Source organism: Podarcis gaigeae (assembly GCF_964106915.1).
Source record: "Podarcis gaigeae genome assembly, chromosome: 2".
Classification (NCBI taxonomy): Eukaryota; Metazoa; Chordata; class Lepidosauria; order Squamata; family Lacertidae; genus Podarcis; species Podarcis gaigeae.
In genome coordinates, this window is record NC_139679.1 from 121,698,098 (window position 1) to 121,719,530 (window position 21,433).

Consider the following 21,433-nt stretch of genomic DNA (forward strand, 5'->3'; position numbering starts at 1 on the left):
TCTCAAGTCCAGGAAACTAGAGAATAGCTATGATGGACCAAGACCAGCAAGACAGGACATGATAGAGGTGAATAAAGTCCTGCATGGTGTGGATAATATGGATAGGAAAAGTTTTCCTCCTTCCCAGTAATAATACTAGAAGTTTGGACTTTAAGTGGGAATTTAAACCCTGGTGTCCTAGGCCCCTGTCCAACTTCCTGATCACTACACCACACTGCCTCAGAACTATAGATTCATGGGCATCCAATGGAGGTCTCTAACACAGAGATAAGCCATGAGATCCTCACATGAGCTAATAGAAGTTTGTGTTTATGAGACAACCCAACCAGCTGACTGGTCCATTGGATTTAGACAGTAGCAATAATATCTGGCTTTAGCTTAGTAATATACTAGCAGCCAACTAGAGATTCAGTTCAATTCAGCTTCCAGTGAAGCTGAATGTTGGAAGAGTCAGGACAGAGAAATCTGTTCTAGACTTTGAAGTTTGCTCCTTCCCTGGAAGAATTTCAAGCATACCTAGTTGGGCTGAGGAAGGCTATTAATGTAAATGTTAAATTCAGTAAGTGGCTATTCGTTTGCAGTGTAAAAGGGTTGGGAGGAGGTTCTTCGCCACTTACAGTACAAAGCTACTCACTGCAACTATCAAACGTGAAAAGGAATCTAGATGTTTGGTCAAGATTGAAACTTTCCTTGTCAGGACGTATTGCTGCTATTAAGATGAATGTATTGCCAAAAATGTTGTTTTTATTTCAAACTCTGCAGATTGTGGATAAAATGGAGTGTTTTGGGAGGTGGCAAAGAGATATCTCTAAATTTGTCTGGCAGGGCAAAAAGCCCAGAATTAAGTTTAAGATACTAACTGATGCTAAAGAAAGAGGGGGCTTTGCCCTGCCAGACTTAAAGCTGTACTATGAATCAGCAGCTTTCTGCTGGTTGAAGGATTGGCTGCTTCTTGAAAACACTGATGTTTTAGATTTTGAAGGATTTAACAATGCTTTTGGTTGGCATGCATATCTGTGGTATGACAAGGTTAAAATACACAAGGCTTTCAAGAACCATGTTGTCAGAAAAGCAGTGTTCATTGTCTGGTTAAAATATAAGGACTTATTGGAAAACAAGACCCCAAGGTGGTTATCACCAATGGAGGCTAAGGCCCCGAAAAGACTCAATATGGAGGCCAAATGGCCGAAATATTGGGAAATAATAGAAAAAGATGGAGACAATTGGAGGCTGCAGAGTATGGAGAAACTAAAGGGTAAAGTGCGAGATTGGTTACATTATGCTCAGATCAAAGAAGCTTTTAAGTCAGATAAAAAATTAGGATTCCAGGTGGAAAAATCAAAGTTAGAAACAGAACTGTTAGAACCCAGCTCCAAGACACTTTCAAGAAAGTATAACTTGCTGCTAAAATGGAATACACATGATGAAACGGTCAAATCAGCTATGATAAAATGGGCACAGGACATAGGCTACAACATTATGTTTGCTGACTGGGAAAAGTTATGGACCATAGGTCTGAGATTCACGGCATGTAATGCCTTGAAAGAAAATATTATGAAAATGATATATAGGTGGTACATGACTCCAGTCAAGCTTGCAAAGATATACCATTTGTCTGATAATAAATGTTGGAAGTGTAAAGAAGCTGAAGGAACATTCTTTTACCTCTGGTGGACTTGCCCTAGAGTGAAGGCTTTCTGGGAATGATATATAATGAGCTGAAAAAGGTATTTAAGTATACCTTCCCTAAGAAACCAGAGGCCTTTCTTCTGGGCATTGTCGGCCAGAGTGTGCAAAAGAAGGATCGAACTTTTTTTATGTATGCTACAACAGCAGCAAGGATACTCATCGCTAAATGCTGGAAAACTCAAGATTTGCCCACACTGGAAGAGTGGCAGATGCAACTGATGGACTATATGGAACTGGCTGAGATGACTGGCAGAATCCGAGACCTGGGAGAAGAACTGGTCGAGGAGGATTGGAAGAAATTTAAGGATTATTTACAAAAACATTGTATTTTTTTTATATATAAAATTTTTATTGAGGTTTTTTAATACAATACTTAAAAGTAAACAATATAGCATATATCTCAGCATATTTTCACCACTTCTTTGGACTTCCTCACATCTCCCGCTCCTACCTTCATTCCAATAAAGTTTGCCAGCAATTTATCATCTTAATTCTACTCTTATATCTAATTTTCTGGTCTCCAATCCCCTTTAACCAAATCTTAAAAATGTAACTATAATTAATTATTATTCAATTTTTTTAAGTTGTTTTAAATTATTACATATCTTATCTTAATTACTCCATCTAGTTTAGTGGTGCCAAATTATTTATGATCCAGCATCTTTCTTAACATTCAACCAAATTACAATGTTTTTGCAAATAAATCTTGAATTTCTTCCAGTCTTCTTCCATCCTCTCCTCTCCCAGGTACAAAAACATTGTAAATTGTATGAATGATAAGAAAGATGTAAGATCTGTAATTATTTGGCTCCAACAAATTAGTAATAAGGGATTAAATATAAAGGTAAATTGAAAGAAAAGACAAATTTTGGACAAACAATATGCTAGATCTAAAGAACAAGTGTGATTTAAATTTTAAAAATTGAGACTTAAATGGACAATTATATAATATAAACTGAACTAAATAAATAACTTGCTAGAAAAATTTATGTGACCAGAGCGCAGCAACAAGAGATGTGAGGAAGTCCAAAGACGAGAATGAAATGTGGTTATTGGAAAAGAATATGCTTTTATGTATGTTGTTTATTGTTTAAAAACTTAATAAAAATTATTATACATATAAAAAAAAGACAGGCCATGACAGAGGTGTATAAAGTCCTGCATGGTGTGGATAATATGGATAGGAAAGTTTTCCTCCTTCCCAGTAATAATACTAGAGGTTTGGACATTAAGCAGGAATTTAAACCCTTGTGTCCTAGTCCCCTGTCCAACTCTCTGATCACTACACCACACTGCCTCAGAACTATAGATTCATGGGCATCCAATGGAGGTCTCTAACACAGAGATACGCCATGAGATAATCACAAGAGCTAATAGAAGTTCGGGTTCATGAGACAACCGAACCAGCTGACTGGTCCATTGGCTTTATACAGTAGCAATAATATTTAGCTTTAGCTTAGTCATATACTAGCAGCCAACTAGAGATTCAATTCAATTTAGCTTATAATGAAGCTGAATGTTGGAAGAGTCAGGACAGAGAAATCTGTTCTAGACTTTGAAGTTTGCTCCTTCCCTGGAAGAATTTCAATCATACATAGCTGGGCTGAGGAAGGCTATTAATGTAAATGTTAAATTCAGTAAGTGGCTATTCGTTTGCAGCGAAAAAGGGTTGGGAGAAGGTTCTTCGCCACTTACAGTACAAAGCTACTCACTGCAACTATCAAACGTGAAACTGAAAAGAGACTGAAGGATCATCAGATGTTCCGGTGTCTGCGGATGATCCTGCTGTGTGAACCTGGTGTTCCATTTCTCAAGGATCTTCTGATGGGACCGCTTCTGCTTGCAATAGAATTGCCAAATCGTTGAGTTGGAAGGGACCCTGAGGATCATCTAGTCCAACCTTCTGCAACGTAGGAATATGTAGCTGATGAGCTTGTTAGGCAGCAAAGTCCATCTGGTCTTTGGATAGTTAAACAGTGTCTCCACACAAAACACACATTCTGTTTCCTGAAAGGAGCCAGTTCTAGGAAACATATCTTCCACCACCATCACTGTCTTTGCATGCAAGGAAAAGCTTTCCCACTGGTATTTCTGCTACTGAAGCAAATTAAGAACTAATCAGATTATAGACCCACTGGAGGTGTAAAATAAATGAAACAGCACTATTGTGTTTTCATTGATTTTTGAAATACCAAAAGCATATTTTATAATTTTAATATCTATACCCCACCCATCTGGCTGGGTTACCCCAGCCTCTGTGGGTGGCTCACAGCATATATAAAAGCATAGTAAAACATCAAACATAAAAAACTTCCCGACGTAGGGCTGCCTTCAAATGTCTTCTAAAAGTTATAGAGTTCTTTATCTCCTTGACATCTGAAATGAGGGCGTTCCACAGGGAGGGTGCCACTACCAAGAAGGCCCTCTGCCTGGTTGTCTGTAACTTCACTTCTCGCAGTGAGGGGACTGCCAGAAGACCCTCGTAGGAGGACCTCAATATCCGGGTTGAGCAATGGGGGTGGAGATGCTCCTTCAGGTATACTGGGCTGATGTCGTTGAGGGCTTTAAAGGTCAGTACCAAGACTTTGAATTGTGCTCGGAAATGTACTGCGAGCCAGTGAAGATCCTTTAGGTTATATGGTCCCAGCGGCCACCTCCAGTCACCAGTCTAGCTCCCACATTCTGGATTAGTTGTAGCTTCTGGGTCACCTTCAAAGGTCACATAGAGTGCATTGCAGTAGTCCACTTTAGTAGGTATCTCAATATGTGGGCATGCACATGAAAGCTTACACCCCAAACAAACTTAGTTGGTCTCGTAAGGTACTACTGGACATTTTTATTTTATTAAAACTGTGTTAGACCAACACGGCTACCTACCTGAATGCAGTTGTCCAAGTGGGAGATAACTAGAGCATGCACTACTCTGGTGATACAGTCTGTGGGTATGTAGGGTCTCAGACGGCCTACCAGATGGAGCTCAATCCGTTGGCTACCATACATCCTCCAACCATCTCCAGATACTCACACAGGACCTTCACCCCCTTCACTGGTTCCGATTTAAAAGAGAGGTAGAGCTGTGTATCATCTGCACACTGGTGAACACTCAGCCCAACCCCCCTGATGATCTCCATATTCTTCTTCATGCTCAGGCTATGAATTAAAACATTAGGTTTGCTGGAGAGCCAGGCTGCTGGTGACCTAGTTGCAGGAGTTTATTGGCCAGTGATGTTACCACAGATGAATGCAGATGTATCATTGTGACATCAGTGTATGATGTCACAGACAGAATAAGCTTCAAACACCAGCAAAGTGAGAGACAGTTAACAGTCAGACCCAGGCTTAATTCTGGATTAGGCTACTTGAGTTTGGGGCAGATTCTTGAAGAAATGGAACCTTCTGAAGTGACTCTCACTGCTTGCAAATGATGTTTTCAGCTGTTGAGGTTCTATTGCTCTTTGAGCCACAATTCAACATTTAAAGACAATACTGAGTTACACCAGTGCAGGTCAATGAAATGGACATATTCAGTAACAAGTCCATCAGTTTTTTATTCAGTTTTTCCATCCATTTTTCCATTCCAGATTATAAAACAGATAGGACTGTAGAGTCCCTCCATCCTTATTATACATTCCCTTCCAGCATTCATTACTACTTCATTTCACAATTTTTGTTTTTATTTATGCTTCTTTGATTCCATGTATAAAATTGGTGGCTTGATCACTCCTGAATATTTCCAACATGAGCCTATTGACTTATGACGACTACTGCTAACTGACCCCTAATACTGGTTGTTTTGGAAGTGTAGATGGCAGAGAGGTTTCTGGCAAGACATTTGTGAACAATGATTTTATGAATTTAGAGCTTCTGCAATTTTCCTGCCATAAACCAGGTGTCAGGGGCTGGGCAGAGGAGGAATGGTGGAGAACGCCTCGCCATCTTGACTCTTCCAGAGAAGAGGAAGACAGTATAGATTTATAACAGTGGTTTGTGGGGGGTCACAGCTCAGAGGCAAAGGAAGGGAATAGTTGGGAAATAATGGGAGAGGAGGAGGAGGTGGCAGAAGTGGAGCAGCAGCTGGTTGATACAATGTCATTAGAAAGACCCTCTATCTCCTAGAACCTGGCAAGCCTTAAAAGTAGGAGAGCAAAGAGCTCAAAGACAAAGGGCGCGTAGCAATACCGTAGAAGTGACAAATGAGGATGTGGGAGAGACAAGGGTGGAAAGCCACTCGGGACAACGCCATTATCTAAGAGGCTGAGTTCTTTAGCCTCTCTCTGTAAATATTGAAATAAAAAAGGACGGTAAGAAACCTTTCCTTTTCTTTATACTTTCCTGGACAACCAGCCAAAGCTGCAGATAGCATCCTGACAAATTGTCCCGAGTCAACTTTAATTGGCGGTTAGGTCATAAATCATGACAGATGGCGTAGCAGGAGCCACGGGGCAGCCAGCCAACACTGATAACCGAGAAGAACCATTTCAATGGCTTTTACAACAAAATTTATTGTTAAGATCACACATAGAACAATTAACCAGCACAATAAATCTACAAAATGCAGAATTCGCAAAGATTTCCTGGGGTACCACCTCACAACTGACGGGGATGCATATGGATCCCGCTAAGGTGCAGAGTGTAGTTTCGCAGCAGGAGCCCAAGACAAAGAAAGACCTGCAGAGGTTTTTAGCATTGGCCAAATATTACCGCAAGTTCATGTCAGCCTATTCGAGATTCACTACACCCCTCACGGATTGCTTGAGGGGCAAGAAGCCGTTCCAGTTGACAGCTGAGGCGCAACAGGCATTTGAGCACCTCAAAACCTTGTTCTCCTCAAAGGTGTACCTAGCTCATGCAGACCCCCACAGGGTGTTGGTCAAATAAACAGACGCCTTTGACAGAGTGGTTGGTGCTGCGCTGTTAAAGGAAGACCAAGCTGAACAAAGTCTTCCAGCAACCAGCTGGAAGCTGCTGACAGCATTCTGACAGCAGTGTTTGGTCCACGTTAACAACATTGTATTTTATGTGAAGCCAAGAATCTTCAAAGAAGCTAAGAATCAGACACTACCACCTTCACTTTTTGTAGTTAGATGTGCCTTTGTGTTCAGAGCAGGCCTGAGGATGATAATGTAGCACTTGGGAAGGAAGATGCAGCCCAGAAGCCCAGCACTGGAGGCCAAAAAAGTGAAGACCTGCACGGCGACCATGTACTTCCCCTTGGTGCTCAGGTAGGTGGGCACAAAGGACACCCAAACACTGCAGAAGACCAGCATGCTGAAGGTGATCAGCTTGGCTTCATTGAAGGACCCTGGCAGTTTCCTGGCCAGGAAAGCCACCATGAAGCAGATGGCAGCCAGGAAGCCCATGTAACCAAGGACGGTGTAGAACATGGCAACAGATCCCTCATTGCATAGAAGGATGATCTCTCTAGCTTGGGAGTGCATGTCGGAGTCTGGGAAGGGTGGGGAGAGTCCAAGCCAGATGGTGCAGATGACAACCTGCATACTGGAACAGGAAAGGACAATGGAGTTGGCCAGACTCTTCCCCAGCCATCTCCTCACCTTGTTCCCTGGCTTGGTGGCCAGGAAGGCCAGCACCACAGTGATGGTTTTTGCCAAAACGGAAGAGACAGCAACTGAGAAGATGATGCTGAAGGCTGTTTGTCGGAGAAGGCAGGTGACTTTCCTTGGCCGGCCGATGAACAGGAAGGAGGACAAAAAGGAAAGCAGGAGGGAGATAAGGAGGATATAGGACAAGTCCTGATTGTTAGCTTTGACTATGGGAGTTTCCTTGTATTTAATGAAGATTCCTAGCACAACGCCAGTGGTCAAGGACAAGAAGAGGGCAAAGGAAACCAGGATAATCCCCAAGGGTTCTTCATAAGTGAGAAATGTTATAGTCTTGGGGACACATTTGTCTCGCGCTTGGGTTGCATGCTGATCTTCTGGGCATCTGGTGCAATCCTTTGCATCTGAAGAGAAGAAGAATGATTTCAGAATTACTAACAAAAGTCTTACATCCATACCTGTCTGTTTTCTGACAGAGGTTGCCATGGTGATGGAGTGTGCGTTTGAGGTGTCAGGAAAATAAAGTCTTTAACAAGGTGTGCTGAGATTTCTTTCACTGAAGTGCTGCACTGCTATGGCGAACAAGTCCCCCTTGATCATGTGCGAAGATCTCGACTTCCTCCATGCAGACTGAAGGTGTAAATATGCAACTAAATCATATTTCTTAAAGCTACAGCAGTCTCCCCTGAGTCTTCAATTCTCCAAAGGAGCACGAACCCTGGGTGATCCCTGGAACCCCCTGAAATCTTGCCTCTCCCTTTCCTCTGGAGTCACCCACCTTCCTGAACGGAGATTGTCCCTTCCGCACAAGGAGCACAATCATAGCAGCAAACGGGCTCTCCTTCTTTAGCTACTCTGGCATATCCAGGGGGACAGCTTTCGGTGCATCTTGAACGAGGCACGACCTAAAAAGAAGGAAAAGGTGCACCCAAGGAGATCAGCATAAATTACAGACATCATCTGAAGGCTCTGACTAAAAATACGCTGAAATAAAAATTATTTTTAGAATACTGAGACCAGGTTAGAAAGCTTTAAAATGGGAGTGAGACTCTTCCAAATTTGGTAGAACTGTGGAGAACTCATTTTCTTTCTGACATAAAGTTTCATTTTTAATTGTTGAACGCAAATATTGTTGAACACAAAGGATTAAACAAACTATGGCTTTTTGAGATTTATTGTTCTTGTCACTGTGAAAAGGTTGCCATATTCCGGACAAAGTTGTTGAGCTTTATTTTTCCCCTTTCTAAATGTATTGGGCTTTTCTTTGAATTTTCAATCATTTTTTTAAAAATCACTCTGCTTGCCATACATTTGGGTTTTCCAGGAGATTTTGCTGTTTCAGCAAAAAGCTGTGTCTGGGGGCCATTTCTGCAGCCTATTCCCGGATGTGTCCATGACAACCCGGAGGAAGGGCAGCCATACACCATGAAGCGTATTGTTGTGCTTTTATAAGCAGTTGGCATTATTGGGCAGCTGATAAAGCCCACATGGCAGCTAGGGCCACACTGCCAACTTTTGACCCATTGATCTCCTTGTTCTTCCACTCAGAGGGATAGATGGAAATGCAAGCTTAAGAACAGCCTCTCCTCTCTTTGCCCCTCTCCATCTGATTTGCTATGCAAAAAAGAGAGGGAAAAATAGAGAGGGAAAACAGCAGTGCTTTACACAATCAGGAGCGGGTCTCTCTCTGCACAAGGCCCATTTAGGGTTAAAATGAAAATGGCCCCTATCAGCAAATTGTCAGAACTTAACAGATGTCACAGCAAGGGAACCAGAGCCAGTTGTGCCATAGTGGTTAGAGGGGTGTAAGAGAACCCAGGAGACTAAGGTTCAAATTCCCAGGTGGCCATGAAGCTCCATAGAGAAAAGGTGGGACATAAGTATAATGGTACCTCAGGTTAAGTACTAAATTCATTCCGCAGGTCCGTACTTAACCTGAAACTGTTCTTAACCTGAAGCACCACTTTAGCTAATGGGGTCTCCTGCTGCCGCCGGAGCACGATTTATGTTCTCATCCTGAAGCAAAGTTCTTAATCCGAGGTAATATTTCTGGGTTAGCGGAATCTGTAACCTGAAGCATATGTAACCTTGTACCACTGTACAGTAAATAAACAGATAAATGAATGAATGCAATGACCTTGCTGAATTTCCCAGGCCACACAATGGCTTCTGGTTTAATGGAGAATTTTATGTCGGAGGATGTCTGTCCCTCGATGCTCCCAACTTTCTTTCTGCTGTGAGATCTATTGGGAAATACGACCCAGTTCATGATATCAAAGTTGGCAGTCAGCTCCCCACTCTGATCAGAATACATCCCTCCTATGGATGAATTGGAAAACCAAATTTCTTTCAAGAAAGTGTGAAGCTAGAATGGCAGAGAAAACGCCAGCTTTAGAAAACATGATATCCGAATTTTGTGAGAAAACAGCAGGTTTGTGTGCAAACTCCATAAGAGATGAGAGTAAATTATGTTTAAACAAAATAATTGCAGGATATTTCTGGGTATATGATTGAGCAAAGCTTTTCATGACTTTGGATATTTTGTGGGGCATAGTCTTGTTTTTCTTAGATAATTGAGTAAGTTTCCAGACATCTTACCAGTTTTGAGAGAATGGTCCTAAATCAAGGACATTGAGGCCTTGTGTCAGCTAAAGATAACAACCTTTTGGTCATTACGACTGGTCCTTTATCAGGTTATAAATTTACAGGACATATGACTCAAATAAACACATATAGAGGACACATCCTAGCAAGCATTTGGCAATTGCAGAAAGCTAGCATGCCTTTTAATTGGCTTTAAGCTATCCTATTGTGATTTCAACTTTCTACGTTTTAAATAAGGGATTTCTTTAGTGAATTATTTTATTTTAATGTTTTTGTAAAGTGCTTTGAGGGTCTCTTCAGGAGTCAAGCAATATATAAATGTTATTAACTAAATATAGTAATTAATTAATTAAGCTTTATGTAGGAGAATGCTCCTTAACAATTTTTCATAGCTTATTTTGTGCTTTGAAAGATTCCTCCCAACCTTCCCAAATTATGTATTAAAAAATGATTTTAATCAATTTTCAAAGTATATAAGAACCACAAAAATAGATAAACAATTAAAAAATCCTTATTAATGTGTTCTACCATAGACAGGGCATTGGAAACCTAAACATATTTAACAATAACAATGAGGTAAACTACAAAGAATATAAAATCTGAAACAGATTCCAGAGAGCATTTGCAAAAAAGGGGAGAGGACAGACCCGCCATGGCTGCAACCTTTGAAGTTCCAATCTGTCTCCTCCACCCGCCATTAACATCCATTTGGATCTGGACGAATATGCGACATTTAAGGCTTGGGGCACAAACTGGACGCCGTAGTAAGTGCTGTAGCGGTCTTGAGACCAGATTTCCCCCATCTCTTTCTGGGACAATGCTTCCAGTGGTTCCTTTTCTGTGCATCTTGTCCAACCCTCCACGGACAGTACTTTGTTTGAACATGAACAATGGAATGCTTTCTTCCAAAACTGTGAAAATACAGATTCAGTTGCATCTGAAAGTCGAGTATAGTAGCCATGTTCTGTCCGTTTTTTGGTATTCATTACAAAGGACAAAGAACCTTGGGCAGGCTCGAAGTAATCTGTGCCACCAAACAACATCTCATCAATGTCCATTAGATCTGTTGTGATCCAGACTATCCCTTGAGATTCCCTCACTTCCCGAATTCTTTGTAACATCATGATTGGATAAATTCTGTGCTCAGAGTCTCCATAGTAAACAAACACCTTGACTTGTCTCAAGGCAGATACATTAAAATGCAAGTATGAGAGTTTCAGAAGATTAATTTTTTCCAAGAAAGCAACACAAATCTCACTCCGGATCAACAGAAGGGTGAAGGCTCTTAGGAACCTTTCTCCATTGTCATTGTCTGGAACAAAGAGACCGATCCACGTCCACCCGAAATGCAGCAGCAACTTGACAATCCCCATGTACTGTGTTTTTTCTTTGGGGACTATCCGGTAGATAAAAGGGAACTGGGTTTTGTCATTCAGATCCTGAGCAGCAGAGCCAAAACTGATCTAGTAAGAAAAAGAATGGTGTCATGTTTTCAGAAATACACACGAAGGGTCCCATCACATGATCAGGCCAAAGGCTCATCTAACCAGATGCTAACCAGATGTGTCTGGATGCATGCCATGCCTTTGATGGAGCAATCCAGTTCAGAAGAGTACCTGGAGCTTACAGAGAAGGAAGTGGCTCCAATGGAACTGGGGCAGAGCAGGGCATCTGGGGCCTTCAGGGGTCATGGCACCCCAAACTTTTCCTAGAGTCACAATGCAAAGAATGAGAGGCAGATGCTAAACAGCAGTGATTTTGTTCTAAAAAAATATGTTTAGGGGTACTCTCGCTTCCATCTTATACTCAGGAAACACTGGGAAAAGAAAGGAAGCCGCCATCGGGGGTAGCAATGGAAGTGGTGATTCATGATGCTATTCAATGGAACTGACGATTTACAATGCTAGAGAAGAAACTAAACATTTGTAGTTTCTTCTCCTGGTAGTTTCACAAAATGTTTATGGGTATGCGTCTCCCCGCGTCCCCCCAGAAATAGCACTGCTAAGCAGCTATACAGTCTGGAGGAGTGCAAGCACTTAAACCTCTGTGTGGTCAGTTAGCTGCCAGACAGCCACTGGTCTTCCTGAGAAACAAGAACTCATTAGGGGCCAGGGGCTACTGTCAACTACATCTTCCTATGACAGTCTGGGGAGGTAGACAAGAAGTGGCTGAGGGTTTTCTAAATCGCTTTCCACATTTTAAAAAAGTGACCCCACCAGTCTCTCTTTTTGGGTGCTTCTCTTTGTGTTTCTTGGAAAAATTGGCCCTTAGAATATTGTTGAAGTACAAATCCCATCAGTCTGCGCAAGCATGGCTAATTGAAAGAATGGTTGGCTTTGCAGTTTAGAAACTTCTGGGTGCATTAATGGGTTCCTCAACACTGCTGGAGAGACAGCAAAGAGGAATGAAACATAACTGATCTCTTCCCTTCCAATTCCCACCTGGGGCATTTTGTAGATGCCTAACATGCTTGAAATCTGGATGGGGATTTCAGAAGAAGTTGCTTCAAAAACAGCCAACACGTTATTCTGTCTTCCACATCTGTAGTTTGGAATACTGTCTAGCATGGCATCAGCAGTTGTCCTGACATCAAAAGCGGCCTCATAGATGCTATAGCCCAGGGTGACATTGGCTAAATGCTTAAGATATTGGGTGATCTCCTGGGTTGCAAACAAGATGGACAGGACTGGTGAGGTGTCCTTTGCTGACCAACTGCAAATAAATGAATACACGAAAAATCGTTTTAGCCTTCCATTCTCCATTAAATGAAAATAACTCCTTGCTCTATACAAGTTATATCTAACGGGAAACTCTGCAGCTAGGAAGGAGCAGAATCTTGCCCAGATCCACCAACAAAGAAAGGAGTAGCATTTAGGAGAGCTTGAGCTGGGGTGAATAGATTTGAAATTTAGAGTTCCTTAAGTTGGCAAGAACTATTTACAGGATGAGAAGATATGAAAGAGAGAAATGCCCTATCTTGGGTTACTCACCTTAACTTCTTAGGGTGGTGGAATTACCTAGTAAGGTTCCTATACTGATTTGAACATTCCAGAGAGTCTGAGGTGAAGGAGGTGGTCACCTTACATTCTGATTTTTACACATTCTTTAATCCGCAAATGCAAGATTAGCATGATGTTATCCAAATACACCCAACACCACATGGGACATTTATGTTAGACAGTTCTGTTGGTAATATGGGAATAGGGGAAGCTCTGCAAAGGCATTTAATTATTGTAACCAGGAAGAAACACCCCTTTTGCATAAAGATACATTAAAAAGCCGAATTTTCCTTTAATGCTTTTATCTTTATATGGAGCAGTTCAGAAAGAGCTTCCAAGGAAAAAGGACATGAGATGATCAACCGTGCTTTAGATGCTGCCTTTGTATTAAGGAAACTGTAGCCCAAAATAGGGAAAGGATTCAGAATTAAACTCTGTTTGCAGGATATTAAGGGGTCACTGGGTTCTTTCAATCCCCAAATCTTATTCGAAAGGCAATGGAGAGAGAAAGTTTAATTAGGGATGGGCAGAAATTAGATGCTGTCTCTGGCAAACAGCAATTAATGTGAATGGAGGCTGGGTAACATAAAGTCACTTACGTCGTAACAGTGTTTTTGGGATGTCGGAAAAAGTTGAATGGGTAAGTTCTATAAGATGCTGGAAATATGACCTGACTAATGAGGTGGTCTCCTGGCCTGTAATAATTCAACGGATCAGATTCCATATGTAGGTTCAATGGGCATTTTGCTTTCAGCATCCTACTGGCTCCATGGGGCATTAGCAGCACAAATAGCAGCAGCATAAATATCATCCTGTCTATGCCTCCAAGAGTCGTACACTCTTATGAAAGAAGTAACATTAGAAGCACAGCTGGACTCCTACAGTAGCTTCAGAAGCAAAGGTAGAAAAAGGAAACCTCCCTTAGAAACGAGCCCTGCCAGCCCCAAATCTCTCAGGCCAGGCTTCTGATATTTATGACTCAGTCCTTCTTACAGGCTTGTGACAATAAGTTATCTCATTCTGCCTGTGATTCTGATGCTTATGTGATTTGTGGACTCCAAGGCCATCGTTGGGGAAATCCCTGGACTAGATAAACAAATCACCACGATTTTGATAATTATAAGGTTAAGAAGAATCGGTGAGTGACTCAATGGGCAGCTGCAGAGCCAGAGCAAAACATGTTTTTGAGAACTCAAAGACGGGGCTGTCAATCTGGGCCTTGCTAAACTTGAGGAAAGATTGACCAGTAAAGTCCAAGAAGCTATAGAATAGCTATGATGGACCAAGGCAGGACATGATAGAGGTTTATAAGCATGCTGTGGAGAATATGGATAGGAAAATGTCTTCCTCCTTCCCAGTAATAATACTAGAAGTTTGGACTTTAAGCAGGAATTTAAACCCTGGTGTCCTAGGCCCCTGTCCAACTCCCTGATCACTACACCACACTGCTTCGGAACTATAGATTCATTGGCATCCAGTGGAGGTCTCTAACACAGAGATAAGCCATGAGATACTCACATGAGCTAATAGAAGTTCGGGTTCATGAGACAACCCAATCAGCTGAGTGGTCCATTGGATTTAGACAGTAACAATAATATTTGGCCTGAGCTTAGTAATACAGTGGTACCTCAGGTTACAGACGCTTCAGGTTACAGACTCCGCTAATAGTACCTCAGGTTAAGAACTTTGCTTCAGGATGAGAACAAAAATCGCACAGCGGCAGTGGGAGGCCCCATTAGCTAAAGTGGTACCTCAGGTTAAGAACAGTTTCAGGTTAAGAAAGGACCTCCAGAACGAATTAAGTTCATTACCTGAGGTACCACTGTATATTAGCAGCCAACTAGAGATTCAATTCAATTTGGCTTCCAGTGAAGCTGAATGTTGGAAGAGTCAGGACAGAGAAATCTCTTATAGACCTTGAAGATTGCTCCTTCCCTGGAAGAATTTCAAGCATACATAGTTGGGCTGAGGAAGGCTATTAACATAAATGTTAAATTCAGTGTGGCTATTTGTTTGCAGCAAAAAAGGGTTGGGAGGAGGTTCTTCGCCACTTACAGTGTAAAGCTACTCACTGCAACTATCAAACATGAAACTGAAAAGAGACTGAAGGATCATCAGATGTTCCGGTGACTGTGGATGATCCTGCTGGGTGATCCTGACGTTCCATTTCTCAAGGATCTTCTGATGGGACTGTCACTGCTTGCAATAGAACTGACAAATCATAGAGTTGGAAGGGAAGAAGAAGAAGAAGAAGAGTTTGGGTTTGATATCCCGCTTTATCACTACCCAAAGGAGTCTCAAAGCAGCTAACATTCTCCTTTCCCTTCCTCCCCCACAACAAACACTCTGTGAGGTGAGTGGGGCTGAGAGACTTCAGAGAAGTGTGACTGGCCCAAGTCACCCAGCAGCTGCATGTGGAGGAGCGGAGACACGAACCCGGTTCCCCAGATTACGAGTCTACTGCTTTTAACCACTACACCACACTGGCTCAGGGGCCCTGAGAATCATCTAGTCCAACCTTCTGCAATGCGGGAATATGCAGCTGATGAGCTTGTTAGGCGCCAAAGTTCAGCTGGTCTTTGAAACACAAATAACCTACGCTTATCAGCACTTGTTATTCCTAATAAGTGGACTTATTCAGCAGCTGTTTCATCAGGGTGAAGGAGAGATGAGACTACATGGTCTTTACATTGGCTCTCCTGAGAGCCTAAGAATGGCTGCCAGAACTTGCTGTTCCCCTTTTCCCTCCCAGTCCACTTTTCTGTTGTGTCTCTTAGATTGCGAGCTGAGGCAGGATCTGTCTTCTCCTTGATATTTGTGGAGCAGGATTAGAATGCCAATAATGATTAAGCATGCATGTATAAAAAACTTTTTTGGGAGGGACATAATAAAGGTTTGAAAATCTTTCTGTTGCCTTACAGTGTCTAACATGTTAAGTTTTGTTTGGTTTTAGGTTGCATTGCCTATTTATGTTCTGTGAGATAAATCCTCTCACCCCTAAGTGCAGACAGGAAACAGTGATCCTTTTTTTTTTTTGGTCTAATCAAAAATAGTTTTTTTTAATAATATTTATTAAGGGTTTTTTGATTACAATATACAAAAAAAGCAAGCAAAAATATTACATATCATAACATATTTTCTTATCTTCTTTGGACTTCCTCACATCTCCCGCTCCTGCGTTCCACATTATAAAAATTAAACCAGCAATTTATCACCTTATCCCCATCCTTACAATCTAATTTTCCAATGTTATATCTAAAATTTTAGATACGTTTTTTCACTCCTTAAAACATTAAACTTAGCCTAATAATTATCTAAAAATTTGTTTTTTCTTGAATTTGACTTATCTTCATAGTTCACTTCGTCTGTTTCAATGGTGCCAAGTTGTTTATAATCAAACATCCTGCTTAACATTCATACAATTTACAATATTTTTGCAAATAAATCTTAAATTTTTTCCAGTCTTCTTCTACTGTCTCCTCTCCCAGGTCTCGGATTTTGCCAGTCATCTCGGCCAGTTCCATATAGTCTATCAGTTGCATCTGCCATTCTTCCAGTGTGGGTAGATCTTGGGTTTTCCAATGCTTAGCGACGAGTATCCTTACTGCTGTTGTTGCATACATAAAAAATGTTCGGTCCTTCTTTAACACCCCTTGGCCGACAATACCCAATAGGAAGGCCTCTGGTTTCTTAGGGAAGGTATACTTAAATACCTTTTTCAACTCATTATATATCGTTTCCCAGAAAGCCTTCACTTTAGGGCAAGTCCACCAAAGGTGAAAGAACGTTCCTTCATTTTCCTTACATTTCCAACATTTGTTATCAGACAAGTGGTATATTTTTGCAAGTTTGACTGGGGTCATGTACCATCTATATATCATTTTCATTACATTTTCTTTCAAAGCATTACATGCAGTGAAATTCAGCCCAGTAGTCCACAACCTTTCCCAGTCCTCAAACATAATATTATACCCAATGTCCTGTGCCCACTTTATCATAGCCGATTTAACCGTTTCATCTTGTGTGTTCCATTTTAACAGCAAGTTATACATTCTTGAAAGTACCTTAGTCTTAGGCTCTAACAATTCCGTTTCTAACTTCGATTTTTCCACCTGGAATCCTAACTTTTTATCGAGTTTGAAAACTTCTTTAATCTGAGCGTAATGTAACCAATCTCGGACTTTGTCTTTCATTTTCTCCTCACTCTGCAATTTCCAATTGTCCCCATCTTTTTCTAGTATTTCCCAATACTTTGGCCATTTGGCCTCCATATTGAGCCTTTTCCGGGCCTTAGCTTCCAATGGTGAAAGCCACCTTGGAGTTTTATTTTCCAATAAGTCTTTATATTTTGTCCAGACATTAAACACTGCTTTTCTGACAATATGATTCTTGAAAGCCTTATGAATCTTAACCTTGTCATACCATAAATATGCATGCCAACCAAACGCATTGTCAAAACCTTCCAAATCTAATACATCAGTGTCCTCGAGGAGCAGCCAGTCTTTTAACCAGCAGAAAACTGCTGATTCATAATACAGCCTTAAGTCTGGCAGGGCAAAGCCCCCTCTTTCTTTCGCATCAGTTAGTATCTTAAACTTAATTCTGGGCTTTTTGCCCTGCCAGACAAATTTGGAAATGTCTCTCTGCCACTTCCGGAAGCACTCTGTTTTGTCCACAATCTGTAAAGTTTGAAACAAAAACAGCATTTTTGGCAATACATTCATCTTTACAGCAGCGATTCGGCCTAACAAGGAAAGTTTCAGTCTTGTCCAACTTTCTAAGTCTCTCTTAATTTCTGACCAGCATTTCTCATAATTGTCCTTAAATAGACTCAGATTTTTTGCTGTTATGTTTACCCCTAGGTATTTTACTTTTTTAACCACATTTAACTCTGTCTCTTTCTGAAACCGTTCTGACTCTGTAACTGTCAAATTTTTTCCCAGTACCTTAGTTTTCTGCTTGTTTAATTTAAATCCCGCCACCCGACCAAACTCTTGAATCAGTTGTAATACTTTTTTCGTACTAGATTCTGGCTCCTGTAAAGTCAAAACTAGGTCATCTGCAAACGCTTTAAGTTTATATTGTTTCGCTCCAACCTGAATTCCTTCAACCAACCGGTCCCCTCTAATCATGTTCAAGAGCACCTCCAGGACCAAAATAAATAGCAATGGGGAAATAGGACAGCCTTGTCGTGTTCCTTTTTCAATTTTGAACTCTTCTGTAATCACATTGTTCACTATCAATTTAGCCTTTTGTTCTGAGTAGATTGCGTCTATCCCATTTTCGAAACCCCGTCCCACTCCCATCCCTTCCAAATTGTTCTTCATAAATTTCCAAGAAATATTATCAAAGGCCTTCTCGGCATCTATGAAAATTAACACTGCTTTTGTATTGATATTTGTTTGCAAGAGTTCCAAAATATCAATAATGTTCCTTGTGTTAGCAAACAAATGTCTACCTGGGAGAAAGCCTGCCTGGTCCTTATGAATTACTTCATTTAAAACTTTTTTAAATCTGCTTGCTAAAATATCTGCAAATATTTTATAATCCACATTTAGAAGAGAGATGGGGTGGTAGTTCTTAAGTTGTGTCTTTTCAGTTTCCAATTTTGGTATCAATGTGATAAACGCTTCTTTCCACGATTCCGGCGCCTTCTTCCCCTCCAAAATTTCATTGCTAACCTCCATCAGTGGTTGTATCAGATAGTCTTTCAATGTCTTATAATACTTGGAGGTAAGCCCATCTGGCCCTGGAGATTTGCCCAATTGCATGTTCTGAATGGCTTGTTCGATCTCTTGTCGTGTTATTTTACAGTTCAGGATTACTGTTTTCTTGTGACAATTTTGGTAGTCCATTCTTTTTCAAAAATTGTTTTATCTCAGCCTCATCTTGCGGCCCTTGAGTATATAGTTTTTTAAAATATCTCTGGAAGCACTTTCTAATATCTACAGGGTTCTGGATGTTTCTTCCTTCAATCTTCTAAATTTGTAACTGTATTTAATTTTTGTCTCTTCTTCAACTGCCATGCTAGCAGTTTCCCACATTTATTCGCCGATTCAAATGTTCTTTGTTTCATTAGTTTAACTTTCCACTCTATTTCCTGGTTTATCAATTTGGAATATTGTGCTTGGTAGAGTTTAATTTCTCTCAGAATCGGCTGTGACTTCGGATTTGATCTTAATTTCTTAACTTCTTCTCAAATTCTTTAATTTTCTCCAGAATCTTATCTTTTTTCTCATTTTGTGTCCTTTTCTTTACAGAACAGTGATCCTTTTTCCACACATGCAGGAGCATAAATAGCGGGGGTTGGCCTCATTTCAGGCCATAAGCACTCTGCACATGCTCACATACTTGTTATTTGTTTGTATGCTCTAGGGCAGAGCCATGACTCCAACTGAAGCATGGCATCAGCCAGGCAGGGGTCTGAAAGCAAGTAATTTGGGACTTTTTGGTGGGAGGCGACAATACGAGTTAATAAACCTAACCAAGCCTTGGATGGATTTGCTGGATAGTTAAACTGTGTCTCCACACAAACCACACATTCGGCTTCATGAAAGGAGCCAGTTGCAGGAAACACATCTTCCACCACAATCACTGTTTTTGCATGCTAGGAGAAGCTTTCCCAATGGTATTTCTGCTTCTGGAGCACATTAAGAACTAATCAGATTATAGACCCATTAGAGGTGTAAAATAAATGAAACAGCACCATTGTGTTTTCATTGATTTTTTTAAAAACTAAAAGCATATTTTATAATCAAAACAGCAACAACTATTTTAATATTTATATCCCAACCACAACAAGAGCTGTTTGAAGAATCGCTGTGTCGTCTGATATGTTCACCCACAACTTAACACACGAAAGCCTATACCCAGAACAAACTTAGTTGGTCTCTAAGGTGCTACTGGACATATTTTTTAAAATTATTTTTATTTATTTCAACTGCTTCAGACCAATACGGCTACCTACCTGAATGCAGTAGTCCAAGTGGGAGATAACTAGAGCATGCACTACTCTGGCGAGACAGTCTGTGGGTATGTAGGGTCTCAGACGGCCTACCAGATGGAACTCAACTGGTTGGCCACCATACATCCTCCAACCATCTCCAGATACTCACACAGGACATTTACCCCCTTCACTGGTTCTGATTTAAAAGAGAGGTAGAGCTGTGTATCACCCGCACACTGGTAAACACTCAGCCCAACCCTCCTGATGATCTCCATATTCTTCTTCATGCTATGGCTATGAAAGAAAACATTGAGCTTGCTGGAGAGCCAGGCTGCTGGTGACTTAGTTGCAGGAGTTTATTGGCTAGTGACGTTACCACGGATGAATGCAGATGTATCATTGTGACATCAGTGTATGATGTCACAGACAGAATGAGCTTGAAACCCCAGCAAAGTGAGAGACAGTTAACAGTCAGACCCAGGCTTAATGCTGTGGGTATTCGTGGCAGATGATGAAAAGGTGGAATGGCCGCTGGTTGAAGTCATTAGAAAGCATCCAGGACCCCCCATCTCTAAGAACCTGGCAAGCCTTGAAAGTAGAAGAGCAAAGAGCTCAAAGACAGAGGGCACGTAATATCACCCATAGTAGTGACGAATGAGGAAGTGGGAGAGACGAGGGTGGAGATTCACTTGGGACAAGGCTATTATCTAAGAGGCTGGGTTTTATAGCCTCTCTCTGTAAATATTGAAATAAAAAAAAGGACGGTAAGAAACCTTTCCTTGTCTTTATACTTTCCCAGGCAACCAGCCAGAAGCTGCTGACAGCATCCTGACAGATTGTCCCGAGTTAACTTTCATTGGCTGTTAGGTCATAAATCATGACAGATGGTGTAACAGGAGCTATAGGGCAGCCAGCTAATACTGATAACTGAGAAGAACCATTTCAATGGTGTTTACAACAAAATTTATTGTGAAGATGACACGTAGAACAATTAACCAGCACAATAAATCATTAAAATGAAGAATTTGCAAGGATTTCCTGGGGTACCTCCTCACAACTGAGGGCGTGCAAATGGATCCCACTAAGGTGCAGAGCGTACTTTCATAGCAGGAGCTCAGGATAATGAAAGACGTGCAGAGGTTTTAGGGGTCGTCAACTATTACCGCAAGTTCATGCCAGCCTATTTGAGACTCACAACCCCCCTCATGGATTGCTAGAGGGGCAAGAAGCTGTTCCAGGGGACTGCTGAGGCGCAACAGGCATTTGAGCATCTCAAAACCTTGTTCTCCTCAGAGGTGTACCTAGCTCATGCAGACCCCCACAGGGTGTTGGTCAAATAAACAGATGCCTATGACAGATCGGTTGGTGCTGTGCTGCTGCAGGAAGACCAAGAGGGGACCCTATGCCTGTGTGCCTTCCACTCTCAAAAATTGGCTCCTTCCGAACAGAATGACACTATTTGGGAAAAGGAGCTTTTAGCAGTCAATGAAGCCTTTGAAGTGTGGAGACACTTCCTGGAAGGGGCATAGCACAAGATGGAGGCGTGCACCGACCATCACGATCTGGAGTGTCGTCTAAATCAGCAGCAGGTCCACTTCACACAGTTCTTTGCTCGGTTTGACTTCAGGGTCCAG

General features: G+C 41.4%; 2 protein-coding genes across 3 annotated transcripts in view; both read right to left on the minus strand.

Moving 5' to 3' along the window:
* LOC310837308 (vomeronasal type-2 receptor 26-like) overlaps nucleotides 1-12,391 on the minus strand; it is a 55,841-nt gene extending 43,450 nt beyond the window's left edge. The window contains exon 1 of the mRNA XM_083723681.1: nucleotides 12,296-12,391. The gene's annotated coding sequence lies outside the window, so the exon portion shown is untranslated. The remainder of the gene's footprint in view (nucleotides 1-12,295) is intronic.
* Nucleotides 1-21,433, minus strand: part of LOC310837431 (vomeronasal type-2 receptor 26-like) — a 69,576-nt gene that overhangs the window by 22,589 nt on the left and 25,554 nt on the right. Inside the window, exons 3-4 of one of the 2 annotated variants that reach the window (XM_083724015.1) lie at nucleotides 9,388-9,615; nucleotides 8,029-8,155 (exon numbers count right to left, since the gene is read on the minus strand). In XM_083724015.1, coding sequence (XP_083580141.1) covers nucleotides 8,029-8,155; nucleotides 9,388-9,615 — 355 coding nt within the window. Of the gene's footprint in view, nucleotides 1-8,028; nucleotides 8,380-9,387; nucleotides 9,616-21,433 lie in introns of those variants that run through there. The other variant, XM_083724016.1, reaches the window with a different exon arrangement.